This window comes from Orbicella franksi, chromosome 4, assembly GCF_964199315.1.
Source record: "Orbicella franksi chromosome 4, jaOrbFran1.1, whole genome shotgun sequence".
NCBI classification, from domain to species: Eukaryota; Metazoa; Cnidaria; class Anthozoa; order Scleractinia; family Merulinidae; genus Orbicella; species Orbicella franksi.
The window spans coordinates 25,233,506-25,251,883 of NC_138148.1; the positions used below are offsets into that span (position 1 = coordinate 25,233,506).

The following is an 18,378-nucleotide window of genomic DNA, read 5'->3' on the forward strand; positions in this document are numbered from 1 at the left end:
ACTGGAACGCTAAGAATTTTAAGAGCGCCGAAGCGCTCAATCGAATAAATACGGTAGGTCTTCACCTATCGTATTTAAAGGTTGTACTTAATTCTTTAAATGTACTGCTCGTTTTCACTAGAACATAAGCACAAGCACAAGCATAAGCATAAGCACAAGTGAAAACAGCCGCGACATAAACATAAGCATAAGCAGAAACATAAGAAGAACAAACCCACTTATTTGTCTTGAGCAGTTTTCACCAGTAACACGCTCGACATAAACATAAGCATAAGCACAAGAAAAACGGAACTGTTCGTTTTTCTTGTGCTTATGCTTATGCTTATGTCGAGCGTGTTACTAGTGAAAACTGCACAAGACAAATAAGTGGGTTCGTTCCTCTTATGTTTCTGCTTATGCTTATGTTTATGTCACGGCTGTTTTCACTTGTGCTTATGCTTATGCTTGTGCTTGTGCTTATGCTCTAGTGAAAACCAGCCTTTAGGTTTGATATCAAGGATGTTCTTTTTGGGATTTTAGATACAGATAATAAAAGCATTCTCGTCAACTACATCCTTCTTGAAAGTAAATATTTCATTTACCGCTGTAAGTTAAATAAGGGCTCTTTATGTTTGAGACTGTTAGTCGACAAATTAAAAAAACGTTTCAAACCAAATGTTTTGGCGCGAAAAAAACCAAAAAAAAACCAACCCCCCCCCAAAAAAAAACCCCATCCATTTCCGCGATAAAAAATGGAAACCTTTACTCCCATTAATACACCAGTAGCTGTTATCCAAACCTCGTTTTTCTAAGGTTCCCTTAATTACTCTTTATTTTAAGTTTAAAGGGCATGTAAACCCAAAAATACAAGTTTTTCTTATTCGACGCAAACAGCAACGTAGAAAACGAATTTGGCATTTATTTTGCTCGTTTGGGTTTCGTTAAGGAGAAAAACAGCTTTTACGAGAAAAAATCCACTTCCGGTGAAAACAATAGCCATCTGTTGTGAGGTAAGCGGTGGAACACAAACATTGCGGAATAGGGATTCCATATGAGAATTCTATGGCGGATCGGGAAAGTGGGAGTAGCTCGGAGGATCTTTTATCGGATGACAGCGATTCAAATTTGGTGAATTTGTATGATAGTGATGTAGAAAATTCAGTTGTAGCTGTGGAACAATCTGGGCCTCCTCCGTATCAATCTGAGCCACGAAGGGTCCGACAAAACGATCAACAAGAAGCCAGCCCAGAACCAGATGACAACAACTCAGACCGTCTTGGAAACACAGACTGGTGTTTAATCATTTTGCAATTAAATTACTTTTATAGCAGATGAACATCAATTGAAGCCGGCGCATAGTCAGATTAGTACGCTAATAGAAGCTCACCATATTTTGTTGTTGTCTTTTTTCCCGACCTTTCTTGGGTGCATTAAATGGTGCGAGTGTCAAGTATGTCAGCCAATGCCGACTGCTCACGAAAGTGTTTGCTGCGCTGAAATCGGACAAGTCTGGCAAAAAGTAGAAAATCAGAGGCCAGAAATACAAATGAAATGTATTACCTAGCATCGAGGATTTCAGTTGACCTGTCTTGATGTTTGGGTGCTTGAAACTGCTTATTACGCATTCAGGCAGCAGCACGGCACAGATAATCACACAGGAAACGAGTAAGTTTACTTTTATTTTAACTATCGCGGTTCAATTGTCAGATTTACCTCTGCCGTAACTGGTTTTATTTTAGTACAACACTAGTGTAGATAGTTATTTCTCTGTATTTTTCGTGTAGGAGATTTCGATACATTGCCTATCGGCAGCTTGTTCGTTGGTGCTGGGGTTATCTTGGTAAACATGTCCGAGTTGCGCTGCCATCTTGTGCTGTAGACAAGATCCGAAGCACCTTTCCAGCCGATTTTGGCACCACGTATACTGGGTTGAAGCCACCAACCCAGTGAGGGATAAGGAGGTGATTGCTAATTTACATCATAATTATTGAAAATATGTTACAGCAATGGCAGCAATGGGCTTAATATATACAAAGGCACAAACGTGGTTTGCCGTAATTACCTTTCTAGTTACTCAATGATGTGTAAGCGTGACCCATACTGTTCTACTGCTGTTTCTTTGCAGGGTTTCTCAAAAGAAGCAGAGATTATCTGTGTTGCGAAGAATAGCAGACAAAGTGGTTTACCCTATTAACGTCAAGCTTTTGAAGAGCTCTACTTCTTCTAGGCCTTTTATCGGCACTGTCAGCCATTTCCGGTTGTTTGCTGCCTTCATTTTGGATAGGCCGCTTTCGTTTGTCGCAAGAATTTGTTGCTGCTGGAGACTGTATCGTCGGTACAGCACCAGAAAGTAAAGGACTTTGCTTTCTCAGCCCCATTTCTACCATGAAACTTTTTTCGTAACAATCCGGAGAAAAATGAATGTTGCAAATAACCGAATGCTCCGTCGGCTCTACGAAATCGGCCCTTTTCGCTAGGCTCGATTTGCGCCTTGAACAAATTTTACCCACTGCCGCCTCAAATTAGCGTCTTTTGGAAACTTATGCATAGTATGGCCTGTTTTGTTCGAATTACTGCAAAACTAAACAAACATGTGCTTATTTCACAACGTGTTCAAGAAAGACCTTTGACTTCCCGTAACTTAAGGTCCACCCGTGACGTCATTTGCTAGATTGCGCAATTCAAGATGGCGGATGTTTAGAGCTTTGAAGCGATTTTTCAACGTAAAAACGGGCTAAAGTGAACAAAAGATCTACAGATTTGGCAGATGTCATGTATGTAGTAAACGACTATGTGGTCCCCAAAATAGCATTTTTGGGGTTTACATGCCCTTTAAGTTGAATAAGTTATGTAATCCTTGTAGTGTTGTGCAGTGTAGTTTTTTTTTCTTTGTAGTTTGTAATTAAGGTAATTATTGTAAATTTTGTAATGTTTATAAGTATCGATTTATGTGTTCTTGTACTAAACCTGTAAAAGAAAATAAATAAATAAAATACACACAAGAAAAGGTCTTCACCTAACCAACTTCAGCCTTAACAGATCAGTGGGTTATAGTTATTGCAGCAGGATATCAGGACAGTAGACAAGGCCTCTGACTGGCTAATTGCAAATATCTTCTCTCATGTACTTGGTCAGTATCATTGGTCTCCTAATCTTTAATTCTTGGTGTAGATTCTATGTGGGAGGGGAGGGGGAGGGGGAGAGGAGTGGTGGCCTCATGGTTAGAGCGCTCGACTCCGGATAGAGCAGTCTGTGTTCTAGCCCTGGCTGGGAACATTGTGTTGTGTTCTTGGGCAAGACACTTTACACTCACAGTGCCTCCTTCCCAGGTGTACAGATCGGTACCGGATAATTAATGCTGGGGATAACCCTGCGATGGACTAGCATCCCATCAAGGGGGGAGTAGAAATACTCCTAGTCGCTTCATGCTACAGAGACTGGGATAAACTCTGGCCTGATGGGCCACTCGGCTCATAAGCAGACTTAACCATATATGCTAAAATTATTCTTAGGTAACAATTTCTGAAACTCTTATTTCACCGAAAACTCCTGACACACCAGGACACTGGATTAGTTGCAGCTCTGAAGATACTTCATGTGTAGTCATTATTTTTCAATCCCATTCTTTCAAATTTAACCTGGTTACATTTGAAAGGAACTGTCTGTAAAGTTCATGGACTAACCACCACAGTCTTGTTTAAATAAGCATTACTTTTTTATTAAGGGTCACATGACATAGTCTTACCAGTCAGAGCATTGTAAGTTCATTTTTCTTTTATATCCTAACATCATAAATCTTAAGATTTTCGGTTCCAATACTGATCTAAAATTGCATTGTTCACACTTATTGTTTGATTTACTGCATGATACTACAAATAAATGACTTCATAAATATATTATATTTTAATAAATACTTTTAAAAAATGTTTTTGAAATATAATTGCTTGTCACCAGGCACCCATATATCTTCATTTGTTCTCCACGCATGCCTGCCTGTTTTGTCCTCAGACGCGACAACAGTAACTTGATCTCATCAGTGACTGTTCCAGTTCCAGAAATGAATCAGTTTAGACGGCAAAATGCTTTTTTTTGTGTTGACTCTGAATTACTTTGCAACTTTGAATTGTTGTCTTCAGATAGCTCTGAAATGGAAAATGCAATCCAGTTACAAGGTGTTCTAGACCTTTTGAAGAGGGAGGCTTAATACAGAAGCAGGAACTTATTTCAAAAAATCACAAATAATTTGTCTCTTTAAGTAAGGTGGATCAAGGAGTTAAATTTCTGCCAAGAGCTTATCACAAAAGCAGGTTTATGGAGCTTTACAAAACTTTTACTGCATAAAAATGAGAAAATGAAATCAAAAATGAAATTTTCACAGTTTACTGCAGAGAGTAACATAATTTTTCTGATTTTACTCAGACTATAGCATAAATTCCGGCCCTATCCCCCACTCGGGGGCAATGAACTAAGCATAACATAAATAAAAAATGAATTGGGAAGCTGAGTAAGAGTATCATTTATGAAAACTGTCCAGTCACTCCTGTATCCATTATACCCTGAGACTTTTCACAGTTATTTGTTCAGAGTAATGGTTGATATTGTTAAATCAGTTTTCCATTACCTTGGTGATTTGCCTTTTTGGTACTTGTTTGAGGTTTATGATGCAAATGTTCACATGAACTGCTATAGTGATTGTTTGAACATGACTTTGCTGGTGCTGATGAGCAGTCTGAGCTACTATGAAAATTCATGCGACGTCGTGGTGCCTTATTAGTCACTCCATCATCAGTGTCATGGTTGCCACCAGATTCATCATTAACTTCAAAGTTTTTTATATCCTTATCTGTGTAGTCTGAGCCATTACTGTCTTTTGATGGTGCTTGATATGTAGGCCATGACGTTGTTTTCACAATGATCTCATCATCTGAATCGTCAGATTCTGAAGGGGAGAAAAAAAAATGAATTAGGCACTGTTGCAGTAAATCTGCACATTTTCACTTTGTTTGGGCAACCTGTGAAAGCAGATAATAGATTTTATCTGTAAAATGATGCTTAGTGGAGTGGAACAGTGGGTAAAAATTGAAAATTATTTGCATTTGATTTAACAAGTCTCTTTGTGTATGAGAAGATGGACTGATAATTTTTGTTGGTCTTTTGTTTTATGTTTATATAGCCACGTGTTACCCCGGGGGAGGTACTTTGGGAATTTCTGGGTGGGCATATGCCGCTGGGACCCTGGAACCCTTAGCCTATACCAGAGCTAGTTCAGCCGAATTTTGCTACCCTATACTAGAGTAAACTCCCCAAATCCTCCATCTATCGATACTGTTGAGGCTGATTTGCATAAATTTAAACTTGCTGATTTGATTTTTTTATATTTTTGAGTGGCAATTACTGGTTTCCTTAGTCTAGATAAAATCTTCAACCAAATAGTCAGTTTTGTGAAAAATGATACCCTATTTTAGACCCAAATGCTCTGATTTATATACCCTATCCTAGAGTAAACTGCTTGAAAACCATACCCTTCACAGCAGCACATACCTATATAGCCCATATATGGCAGTGCCCCCCCTGGGCGTATTACCTACACTCCACTCACATCTGCTCACTCATTCGCAGGTCTCTAACAATATTTGATAAGTTCATCAAATGAGCGTAGCAGTCTTTTCCGTTTCCTTTCAGGCAAGCGGAAGTCGCGCGAGGGCACGGGGACAGAGGTAACAAAAAATAAGTGGCAAGGGGGAGGGGCACCCCCCACCCTCTTCCCCCCTTTCCTAACTTCTTGCTCTCGCGCCATGCGTTCGCGCGACTTCCCCTTGGCTCTCGCTTTCTCCCGCTAAGAGGAAACGGAAAAGACTGCTATGCAGGCTATCTGACCTACGTACTAAACGGCTCTTGCTTACCAACCTGCACGTGAAGTTTTATAAGCCCTTTAAGAAATCGCTTTTCTCCCTGTCGATTGTAACACCTCCACCAGACTTAAGCCGTGATCAGTCTTCAGTTGTGTTTAAAAGTTTCCAAGTATCAAGTCACAGGCCAAACCTTACTCTATAAGCTTATTTTTCGCTGCTGGCAATACAGCAAAGAAGAGGAAAGCTTTATAGCTTGTCTAGGCTAAATTTCCATGGTGTTCTCGAGTCAGGTCTTCCTTTTGGGAAGAGCGAGAGGGCGTTTGATATACGATCTAAACTAGCAAGACCTCTGCAAGCAAATGAATTTAATCGCAAAGGACGAATGGATATTAATTAAACCAACAGACATCAGTAAATATTGTTCTTGTAAGTGAATCGCATTTTTTTTAGTACTCTGTTGTATTCATGGCTATACTATTGACTGTTGTAATTCCATAGAAATATTTATATCATGAACTAAGCAACACCTTCGTGGATTGTCTTACCTTTTGATGCAGTTTCGATTCTACCGGATTTGTCGCTGTATTCCATCGCTGTTTCTGACATTATTAGTTTACTCTTCTTATCTCTTTCCTTCTCTTCGCCTTCCGTGGACTCCGTGCAGCTTACAGAAGTTGAAATCTACAAGTGCTCCGAAATGCGAAACACATGTTATAATATACTGGCGTGACCGTCACGCTTATCGGCTTCCTGTAAAAACCGGATGTGTTCCACCTGATGACGTCACTTGTTCCCTCCTAATGACTTATCGCAACATTTTTAGACAACTTTTCAGCTAGTACTTCCTGTTAATGTTTTCAATTTCTACTTTCTCTTTTTAGACTTCGTGATGGTTTAGTTTGTCTTACCTTAAAGGAGCTCAGTCAAGGTTTCGCATATTGAAAAGTTTAGCCTCAATTTTTCAAATTCGTCGTTTGTAATCCGTGTCAATCTTCTCCATCCTTAGCCATCCTTGTTCCTTATGGTTTATCATTATCTCTTTGGTGTTTTTCTATCTTATTAAACTGTTATTTTCAGGTTTACTATCATTTAAGGGTAATTTTGTATGTGGCCAAAATAACTCAAAATACCGTGACTGAGCTCCTTTAATAATTTAAGAGATCCGTGCAAGTCAAATCATTCAAAAGATGTGCTGCATTGCAATCATACCATTAAAAAAGGGTTACAACATCGCATGAAATCTCTTCAGTTTTTGGTTTATCAAACTTCGAAGGAACAGTTTGATTCACTTAAACATTAAACCCCGGCTGAGTGACATCTTTAATGCCTTTAAACATGGTAAAGCATGCTTCATTTCTGAAATAAATCCCATCACGGACTCGTGATCGGCTAGAAAGTAAGAACTATGAAGCTGTCAGATTGATTGACAGTAGGGACAGGGTTTCAACATAGTCTTGGTCCATAGTCCATGCATTTTATTGGTGACTTTTTTTGTCACACACGCAACAATCTGATGAGTTTGTACAGGCTGTACATGCACGAACCATAAATATTTCTGTATTGACAAATCTTTTTTTTTTTTCAAAAAAAAGAAAATAAGGAAAGTTGAGTGCCGGGCGGATCCTATAAATTTTGGTGAGCCCGATTTGGCGAATACTGCAAAATATTTTTGCTAGTTTGCGGGCAAGTCGATCTTTTGTTATTTCAACTGCTCTTCAGTGATGGCGTTCGGTACACCACAACAATCAGGATGAATGGGACAGAGCCTTCACCGCGTGACTTTCAATGCCCGTGCCGATACTTCTTCTGCGTCCCTTGTTGCAGTCGGTTGTCGGAGTGGATTACAGATACACGTCCAGATATACCTCCTAAAGACCCTGAAACAAGGATTTGGTACGAACGAGGGAAATGTTCTCGCTTCGACCTCCTGTTTCCATTTTTAACCGCTTTAGTGTTGTTACTGGATTCTGCGATGGATTTAAGGGTGGCGGTGGTTCACTATCAACGTGGGGATTACACCTGGAGTGTATTGACACTCGGATTTGCGTTTGTTTCTCTTGTTTCAATCGAAATATTGTCTGCAAACTGGTACCTTGAGGACCAAAGGAGTTATAAGCGGGAAATCTTGAAGAAGAATGGGCTGGAGATCAAATACTGGCATTATATTTGCCATTTCTTTCTTTGTGGAAGTCTTTTAAGGTAAGGTCTTATCATGGATGAGTGTTTACAGTGTATGGCCAACACTCAATCGTATTTTACGAGAAGTTATATTCTGAAAACAGTGCCTTAAGGTGTTTTTGTAAAACGAAACTCTGCATGGGATAATGTTCCATCGTCACATGACAGACAGAACAGCTTACGTAGCTTGTTGCATGCATAGCCTTTTAACGTCCGTCACGCAACATGGGGAAAGATTGCGTAATGAGTTAAATCAACTCTATGTGCCTCCCTCCACCCTCCAAAATGCCTCTATGTCGAGCCTAAAACATGTCGAAATAATAATAATTATAATAAAAATATTAGCGTTGTTGGGTTGGAGTCAAAAATCATAATGCTACCATACTATGGGGCATAGCTAGTGGAGCCTAGCCAGAGTTTGGCAAAGGTGAAGGCCCACATAACTGGTCCTTATTTGAGACGAGATTTAGGGGAGTTCTCTGGGAAAGGTTTATAAATATATACTTTTAAAATTATCCTGCAACATTTCGGTATTATTTAGCTCGAGATCTAGCCAATTACAATATACAATTATAGTTGAATGACTTGCCGTGAATAACTGAATGTCGTGAGAGACGTCTGACAAAATATGGGTTTCTTTTTCCTTTTCTGTTCTAGATACTGTCAGATTTTCAGAACCGTACGTCTGATACGAAGAATCAAACAACCGTCGCCAGATGATAAAGACCGCTATCGCTTGTACATAGCTCAACTTCAAGACTCCAGTACTCTTGGTGTCTTAGAGGCATTTATGGAGGAAGCTCCACAAGTAAGTGGTTCCCACTAATATCACAAAAAAAATCCTGTCAGTGGTTAACCCGTGCCTCTGGCCAGAGTTAAATATTAGCAATAGTCTTCTGGCTACGCCTCGTTAACTATTCACCCATTGACGAGAACGATGGACGAGTGAAATGTTTAAAGGTCGTGACAAATTCGACAACTCATTTTGTTTCAAAATTCTTGGTATAGTGTGATAGCCAGCTCTATAAGCTTTAATTTGATGTGGGGGTTTAGGTATCTACGGTTTAAACCGGACGCTCTACGAAATGCGCCTGCAGGAAATCATAGTAGTTGTATTCATCATCTTGGACAGGATGTTTGTTTTCATGAAAACAGCTACCATGATTCCTGCTGGCGCGTTTCATAGAGGGAATTGACCATTCGGTTGTTATAAGGTGGGAATAATGGTAAGCAATTTCAATCTACTTTTATCATTAGCTATGCTCAAAATACTTAAAATGTCTGTACTACATATGCTTATTGAGCTAACCATAAGTTATTTCCTTTCCAACAGGTCGCCTTACAACTCTATATTCTATTACAGCGCGGTACTTTGGACTTGACCTCGTTTGAAGATCTGATTGTAGCTCTCAGCATTCCAAAGTCGCTGGCTCTTTTTGCCTTTAACCTGCTCATTTACGCAAGGTACATCCGGGTGGCTGACACAGAAAGTCACCAGCTAAACTGGTGCAGTGTTGGTTCCCTGTTGTATTTCATATGGCGACTGTTCATGCTCACATCAAGGATACTGGCGCTGGCTGTGTTTGCTTCACATTTCACTCGTTTTGTTTTCGTAATTGTTGGAATTCACTTAGCTGCCTCCTATGTCTTGCTGTGGAGACAGGAATGCGAGTATTTTGAAGGCGAGCCAATCAAGCAGAAAGTCTTCAGATTCGCCATTGCATATGTCCATATATTCTGCTTTTTCCCACTGGAGGGCAAAAACACTCGTAAATGGGGATATCCTTTTTACATTCTGACTCTCATTGAAAATAGTGTTATGGTTCTGCTTTGGAACTTTCTTACCAGTTACGGTCTGAAGTTTAGGATAGCAATGCTAACAACAGAATGGGCAACATTTGCAATCGGGATAATCTCCTTGGCTCTGTTTTACCGCCGTTTTCATCCATCTCTAAACACGGATGAGACGAGACCAGATGACGTAGATTTAGGCCGTCATACAAGAGTGAAATCTCTTTACAAGAGAGCACGCTGGGAACTAAATAGCAATAGAAACGGTACGGCAGCTACCAGCGTGACAACAATAGCCGTGACTACGATTAGCTCTTGCAATGCAACTAACGTATAATTATGACGAAATATTACCGCTGCAATGCCCAGTTTCCTCTAAAAGACGGGCCTGCGGGGAATCATGGCAGCTGTACTTAACCTTTTCGTCTTGAACTTGTTTTGCTGAATTCAGTTACCATGAATCCCTTATGCGTGTCTCATAACGGGAACTGGGCATTGATTGTGGTGATGTCCAATTATAACAAACGTTCAGAAATTTAAAATTAACGTGTTGAGCCAATCAACCCCATGACGCCAGGTTAAAGCGCGGGAAAACGCGCGTGGCCATCCTCGGTTGGGTTTTCATCTTGATTGGCGCAGCAAAACGAAATGACAACAGAACCAAAAGTTAATGTATACTTAACGTGTTGAGTCTATCAACGCTCATGACGCCAGGTTCAAGCAACGGAAAACGCGCGTGGCCATCATCGGTTGGGTTTTCATCTTGAGTGGTACAACAAGACGAAATGACAACAAAACCAAAAGCAAAAGCGAATCCGCAAAAAAAAGACAACAAAAGTCAAAGCAAAAGCAAAAACGAAACGTAAATCTAAACGTGAACGTAAAGAGAAAAATGAATTGAAGGCAAAAGTAGCGAATGCAAAAAAAAAGAACTGAAAGCAAAAAACAAAAACAAAAAACCAGATAGAATCAAATAAACAAATAATTACTTTCTAACATAAATCCAGCTGAAAGTATTTGCCCTGAAGACTGTCAAACGAGTGCAGTTTACGGCTTCACAAAGGTGTGCTGTAGAGCTGTAGAAATATTTCTGGACATACTTGTTGATGTTGATGTCATAAAACTAAGAAAATAGCTTCATGCTCATTCACTGTTTCTATATTATACATTTATATTCCATGCCAGGAATATTATAGATGCTTTACATAGGTGCGTCTAAATCACAATATTTGTTTTTTTTTTTTTGTTAGACAGACGAAAAAGCCTTCAAGATGGTTTAATTCTGTTATGAAGCTCTCAGTGGTGACGTTAGCACCAAATGAATCTGTAGAGAAATCACGAGTCGTTGAGTTTTATCTACACATTCGTCGTACTCTTGCCATTTTCGTGCGTGCTTTACAATAGGACAGAGCACGGTTAAGACTTTCGTTTGTTACCGTACAATATCATTTAAGGTTTTTGAGCTTAAACACGGCAAGTTAGCAATTTTTCTTGTCAACCAAGATAATGTAAACCCGACATTTCGAAAGGTACACTCCAAGCTCGTGACTAACTGTTCTTTGATTTACTGAGGAGAACCCGTGAATGTCTGTTTAGAGTGTTAACTATTCTTAGCGGAAGCCAATAAAGTTCAATAGAGAAATCAATTTTAATTTCAGGCTTGTCTGTTTTGAGTTGTGAAGGATTCCAAGGTAAATTACAATAGCCCCTACAAACAAATGGAGTGAACAACAAAAACACGAAAGAAAAACAGAACAACAAACAAACAAAAGAAACAAAAGAATAAAAGCAAACAATTAAGGCAACAGCAACGACAACGTGAACACAGTAAAGAACCAAGTTGTGTAGGGCATGCGCTGTGTTGCCAGTGATGTAAATGGTTCCAAACGTTAATAGCTTCCAATTGTATTTTTTTTTCTGCCTCCAGGTTGCTTTATTTTCCGGTGATTTCACGGAATTGTATTTTTGTACTATCTTGATTGAACGACCAAGTTAGTTCACGTGGCCAATAGCAAAAATCAACAAATCTGATTGGTTCATTACAGTTCTAATGTTCTCTAAGCATTGGACCCGATACTGTCCCGAATAAATCCGGACTCAGGATCACTTGGAAGATTTCCTCGGTTTATGGTTTACGTTTCTGAAAGAAGTTGCTTTCACAATTTCCTTTTCTCTTTCTTTCCAATTCTCTTTTCTCTCTGTTTTGTTTACAGTCAAACTAGAAGTAAAGCGTACCCCTCAAGATTACATTAATGAATTGCATTGATTATTTGAATATTGAACCCGCTGGTCGTTTCGAGACTGAATGCAATAATGAATTGATTATTGGAAACTGTTGAACCCACTAGTCGTTCCAAGAATGCGGCTAATGGGTTAAAATCAATTTAATATTGATTTTTGATTTTTGAAATGTCTAGCGAGTTCAATATTCAAATAATCGATTCATTATTGCAGTCTTGATACGACTAGCGGGTTCAATATTCAAATAATCAATTCATTATTTAATCTTGAGGGGAACGCTTCACTTGGTTTGATTGTAACGTCAGACGTGAGTATATATATGCCTAGTCGGCTCCAATCAGAATTGAGCGCACGAACTTTGCGATGCTTTTCCAGTCCGTGATCGTGGCTTTTTTCCTAAAGTTTTTTTTTTCGTCTAATAAATCTCTTATGAACCTAGCTTATTCCGGACCGTACCGAGAAAATATCCTCCCCCGGTCATTTTTGTACGGACCTGGCTGCGTTCGGTCCTCAGGGCGACTTAACGCAGTACGGCCCTCGTGCGTGCGTGGTTAATAAGATATGCTAGTATGTTAATATGCAACTGGAAAGGGTTGCGCGACAACTTTTAACAATTTTCCCCAGCTCTGAAAGTGAAAACAAAAAGCACTGAAAAGTCAGCCGAGGTTTCCCAATACATACTTTCTTTACCTTTGTTTTGATTTTATTTTTGCATCCTTAGGTAGGGATCTCAAGGAAAAGGGTTTTGCCTGCTATTGGCGGAAGAATTTTAACATATGTCATACACACATTGCATATTTTGGACTGTGACTGAGATAATGACAACTGATAACCTTTTTGCTCATTTTTGACATTCATTTAGGAACCGAAAAGATTTCTTAACTAAATTATGACTTCCCGTTTTGATGCGAAACTGAAAAGAAGGACAAGGCGTTGACTTCCGCAAATTCACAGCAAGACCGGAACAACCCACTTCCGGTCTTATATCTCTTATTATTCACATATTTCGTGACTCGTTTGCATTTCAATCTTGCCTCGCGAATGGAAATGAAATCGTCGCGAGGCCTCAGTGAAGCTTCGAAGGTCACATAAATGCAAGGTATGTAACCGATGATAAGAACAACCACATTTGTTTTGATTCGTAGACTGTATGCCCGCAGACTTTCGAAATTTTTAAATTCAAACATGGCGACTGCCTCGGAGACGCTAGTTACGGTTTTTTACGGGGAAATTTCCGTCTGCGACGCAGGCTAACGCAGACAGCAGTTCGGAAAAACACATACTCAGACAATCACATCGCAGACGACGCAACTTCGATCGACGTCATTTCAAATTGTGAAATAAGGCTACCGCTGCACACCAGTGTTGGTAGTGTTTCTAAGATTTCCAAAATCAATTCCTTTATTGCTGCACACAGTTCCAATGTCACGCACTGTTTGCTGCTTAATAACTGGAATTCAAACCGTTATATGCCGCTATTAAAGCAAGTAAGTAAAAGGACTTCCGATGTGAAGCTTTCCTGTCGTGTCACAGATCCCAGAAGAGATCAAATGTCTTGACTTCAATTTGAACAAATACAAGCAGCTATAAGCTCTACAGTTCTCCTTGCGTCACACAATATACGTCCGCCGCAGACCGCCAAAGTAACGTAACTTGTGTGCCTGCAAGTCGAGTGCTTGTCAGTTAAATTTATAGGCCTTTACTTTTTCTTGGCGACTCCCTTAATATCTAAAGAAATATTATATATGAAAGTCTTCCTGGAAATTGAAATTTGCCTCCGAAACATCGGAGAAACGAGAAAACGTCGCCATTGTGTGGACGACCTCCAGGCACTGCGGGCATTGCACATGATTGACTGATAGTGTACGATGGCACAGCCAATCGAATTCCAGAATTTACATAAGTAGTATACTTGTAGAATCCTACTAATAACTTTTAGTATACACCATGTGTACCACACAAGTGAATAGTGCTTTCCGCGCATTCTGATTGGCTAGCTCGGAGGCAGGAATAACTGAGCAAACGGAGAAAAACAAAATGGCATCCCGTTTCGCTTCGGCTAACGAGGAGCAAATTTTGTCCATAAACGAGGCAGCTGTTCGGAAAAATACAAAATTAGATGGCAAAAATTTGGTTAAACCCTGATTAATGGTAAGTTGTCAAATATATCCAAACTCAAATTTGAAAGCCTAAAAAGGTACAATGCCTTGTTTACATGAACTGTCGAGCACTATATAGTATAAACAATGAAACATTTACTGTTTTGCAGCATGGTTTCAACACCACTTGTAAAATGTAGACGATCATTAGATCCACGAACGTTGGAAATCTCTCGTTTCACTTCGTTTTACTTCTTTTGATCACCTGACTTATCATGTGACTTTGTGTGCGCGAAAGAGCATCTCGCGGCGAGATTTTCATTATTTTCTGATGTACATTTGTTGCTCTATTGTTAGAAATAAAGCATATTTTCAATCGGCTGATTATTCAGCTTGTGTGGTATATAATAAAACAATTATTTACCTCAGTGTCGGTGAAAGTGGTGGATATTTACATCGGCGCTTGGCGGCTCGGTAAATATCCACCATTATTCACCTCCGCTTCGGTGAATAAACACTGAATTGTTAAATATAGTGCGCTTTTCATTAACTCAAAATCGTCCATGCGAAACGATAACGTTCATTGTTCGAAACGATAACGTTCAGTGTTCCTGGCTCATATTTGTATACATGTTCTATACACAGCTAACACAATGGCTGTCGCAGACGTCCCTGATCATCAGGATGGTAAAATAAATGAAAGTGAAAGTGAACATGAAGATGAAAAGTGTAACCTTTGCAATGTAATCACCAGTTGCTGTAGGCCATGTCGGCGTCTTATCAAAAACATCGCTGATGATCGACCAGACATTACAGAAGGAGATGAGGTCGCTAGATTCTGGAATGAGAGAGCAAAGTGCAGTCGATTTTCTCTGCTTTTCCCATCTGTCACGGCTCTGTTATTTGTTGCCGATGTTGGTATGGATTGTGAGATAGCAGCAACACATTACAGCAGAGGAGATTATAAATGGGCTGCCTACACACTGACTGTGATTGTGTTCTCATTGATTATAACTGATGCCCTGTCAGCCATATTTTTCCTTGACGATCAAAAAGACCAAGGAAAAACAGAGTGGCTCGGGAGAAACGACTTAGAAGTTAAACCCTGGTTCTATGCGTTCCATTTTATTTGTTGTGGTCGTCTTATAAGGTAAGGTACATAACAAAATGCGTTTTAATCAAATAACGAAATTAAAGGGGCGCTCTGATCATGACCCTAATAAAGGACATTGATTGAAATCTAAATATTATGATGACGCGCGATGTCGACTGACACGAGATTTACTCGGCATAATATTAATCTTGTAGGTGCTTCCAGATCTTTAGGACCGTGCGTTTTATACGAAAAATCCAAAGCCGTGATCCACGTAATACGGAGCTGTATCGCCTGTATATCTCTCAGCTGCAAGACTCGAGTACATTGGGTGTCGTGGAAGCGTTTACTGAAGAGGCGCCCCAGGTACGCACCAACAGTGGTCAGTGGTTATCGTCTATAAACAGATCTAGAGCAACGTGAAGGGAAATTACTTTGCTTTTAGTTACTATAGTTCCTAACTTAGCGTTTTTTAAATATGTTGTTGTTTTTTTGTTTTCTTTTGTTCTAGGTCGCTCTTCAGCTGTACGTTCTTTTTCAGAAAGGTACCATGGATTGGACGTCATTCGCCGACTTGTTTGTGGCAATAAACATCATTAAGTCTTTGGCTCTGTTCGCTTTCAGTTTATTAAGTTTTTGTAGATTCCTTCGCCTCGGAAATGAACAAAGCCAGCTGTTGGAGCTTTTTAGCTTGGCCTCTGTCTTCCATTTCTCTTGGCGCTTATTTATGCTTGTTTCCAGGATACTGGCTTTAGTTCTGTTTGCTTCTAATTTCCAGCACTTTGTTTTTGTAGTCGTTGGTATCCATTTGTTGTTTTCATACTTTCTGTTGCGCGGACAGCCAGATAATTACTTCGAAGAAGGATCATTAAGAGATATATTGCTTAGATGTGCCTTTATTTGCATCAACGTGTTTTGTTTTTTCCCTTTGGCGGGCAAGCGTACACGAAATTGGGGAATTCCATATTACCTGGTGACTTTCATTGAGAACTCCATTATGATTCTGTTGTGGTATTTCCTCAGTGATTTTGATAAAGTGTTCAAGATGATCATGCTAATAACTGAGTGGAGTGCGTTTGTGCTTGGTCTTGTATCGGTGTTGCTTTATTACGGTGTTTTTCATCCGTCATTAAAAGTTCGTAAGAACAAGGAAATAGCTGACGTAGCGGATGCACAGAACATTTCATTAATGCAGTTTGAAAGTGGTGTTTAGCGTTGAAACAACACTTCATATAGACAGTATTCTCAAGGTATTCTCCATCAAGTTATTTTAGATATGACACCCAGTTCTTCGCGGATATTTTTTTTTGTGGAGGATGAAAGTGCGTGTAAAGCCGCACAGGCGAATCGCGCGCCTCGTCACAGGATTGGTTATTTCTTGACCCTCCTGGGAATTCCAAAACCGGTAGTGACCTAAAAATAACTTGGGAGGGAAAACTTGAAAAGGAGGACTGTATGGGGGATTCACTCTATGACCCCTCATCTTCTCTTGGTAAGACGCAATTTGAAATGAGCTCTGATCATAGATGATAAAAAATTGACTTTATGCAGCAAATTTCTTAAAAGCAAATAGCTAGTTTGACTATTTTTTGTTAAGGTAAACCAACCTGTAAATAGAGTAAAAAGCAGAGTAAAAGATAAACTGAAGATAGCAGAGTTTATTTGAGAAACGTCTGAGATGCACATGTTCAAGACAAATCATTTAAGGTAAAAATGAGTTAAAAACACTTTAAAGCAGATACAAGAAATGTTTGCTTTGTGATTTCTTGGATAAAGAGACAGAGTTTATATAAATGTTGATATTTGACACTGAGTTACAGTGTCTGTTGATCGTGTTATGGGCGTGTCCCCATTTTTAATACAGGTTAATTTGGTATTTAATCGAAACCTAGTGAACTTGCTGACGTAATATATCAAACAAGAGATACACTGTTTCATCAGGATATCCAAACACCGAGAAGAGAGTTGAAAATAAGACGCGCAGCGGAGTATTTTTTGACGAAATTCGAGGTGTTTAGATTGCAGACGAAACACTGTCTCGAGTGTTTGATATATCCTCTCAATCGAAACAAAAACTAAGCAGTAAACGCTTTATATTTTGTACTGGTGCCAGTAACATTATTATCAAAACCGACTTATTGGTTGTACACTCTTTTTTATAAGAATATTGTTTTTCCGGCTTCTTATTTTTCTGCGGATTTTAGGCTGCAATTATTCTTGTTAATATTCTTAGATTATAGCGTATGACATTTCTGTTTTCGAATGTATTTGGTGTCTGGATGGTGTTAAGGTAATGTTGGAGCCAGCCTGCAAGCATGAAAGCCTGATATCACATACATAACTTCTTGCACATGTATTATCAGCATCGAAAATACGGCTAATGCTGTTTTTGTTGCGTTTTGGCTACTTTTGCCGTTTAGAGAAATGAAGAATTTTATACGGTTTAGTTAAAAACGTATAACTGTTTTGTATTTACAAATTTTTAACACACAAAATTATATTCTTTTCAAAATTTCAGCCTCGGGTTTATTCTTAAAATATTCTTACAATTTCGCAAATTTGAGCCTCGATATTCTTATAAAATATATTGTTATAAAAAAGAAAAAGTGTATTTGTGACCTTAATTCCGTGTGCGAAGAAGTATCTATTCTGGCTCATGCCACACTTTGTGCAGCGTGTGTGTTTTGCATTAAAATGAATATGGGTATGTCTAACATCGGGGGAAGGGTGCAATGTCTTGAAAAGAGAGAGAGGTCTGGTGCTTGAAGAATTTTCGGTCAGGCCTTCTTCCTACCTTCTTTTATAAAGTTGCTTTCCTTGATTGCGCCACTCTTCGAGGCCATCTTGACTAAATTTGGGATAAATTATTGTAACATTTACGCCACAACCATTTCTGAGTTTTCATCAAAAGCATCTGTATTCGAAACTTGAAACTGTTTGCCTTTCTAAAGAATACATGCAGCTTCTTGCGTGATCTGTGAGCACCGGGCGAAGCCGTGATACCGCGCACACACACACTCGAGCGGGTTCAACGCGCACCGCTCTGACAGCCAGGCTTAAGAGTATAAGGGTCCAAACCACATGCAGTGCATTAGTAAATTTGAGCGGTCAAACAATCACCTGTGGGAAGTCCGGGAAGTGAGAA

At 39.4% G+C, this 18,378-nt stretch overlaps 3 protein-coding genes across 4 annotated transcripts; 2 read left to right on the forward strand and 1 right to left on the reverse strand.

Annotated features, from left to right (window-relative positions):
- Nucleotides 1-3,171: 3,171 nt before the first annotated feature.
- LOC145485054 (uncharacterized) lies at nucleotides 3,172-6,950 on the reverse strand. The gene is made up of 3 exons (XM_081463706.1): nucleotides 6,377-6,950; nucleotides 4,601-4,918; nucleotides 3,172-4,121 (listed from the first exon to the last, which is right to left on the reverse strand). The coding sequence occupies exons 1-3, from the start codon at nucleotides 6,435-6,437 to the stop codon at nucleotides 4,042-4,044; spliced, it is 459 nt and encodes a 152-aa protein (XP_081319832.1). The 5' UTR covers nucleotides 6,438-6,950; the 3' UTR covers nucleotides 3,172-4,041.
- Nucleotides 6,951-7,369: 419 nt separating this feature from the next.
- Nucleotides 7,370-10,693, forward strand: LOC145484979 (XK-related protein 6-like). Its single transcript, XM_081463609.1, has 3 exons — nucleotides 7,370-8,030; nucleotides 8,667-8,817; nucleotides 9,343-10,693. Exons 1-3 carry the CDS (start codon nucleotides 7,582-7,584, stop codon nucleotides 10,135-10,137), a joined length of 1,395 nt encoding a protein of 464 aa, XP_081319735.1. The 5' UTR covers nucleotides 7,370-7,581; the 3' UTR covers nucleotides 10,138-10,693.
- Nucleotides 10,694-12,138: 1,445 nt separating this feature from the next.
- On the forward strand, nucleotides 12,139-18,353 carry LOC145484980 (XK-related protein 6-like). Of its 2 annotated transcripts, none has more exons than XM_081463611.1 (4): nucleotides 12,139-14,192; nucleotides 14,786-15,290; nucleotides 15,449-15,599; nucleotides 15,745-18,353. In XM_081463611.1, exons 2-4 carry the CDS (start codon nucleotides 14,794-14,796, stop codon nucleotides 16,444-16,446), a joined length of 1,350 nt encoding a protein of 449 aa, XP_081319737.1. In that variant the 5' UTR covers nucleotides 12,139-14,192; nucleotides 14,786-14,793; the 3' UTR covers nucleotides 16,447-18,353. The 2 variants fall into 2 exon arrangements, with proteins under 2 accessions (XP_081319737.1, XP_081319736.1); XM_081463610.1 differs by having other exon boundaries at nucleotides 12,139-13,140.
- Nucleotides 18,354-18,378: the final 25 nt, after the last annotated feature.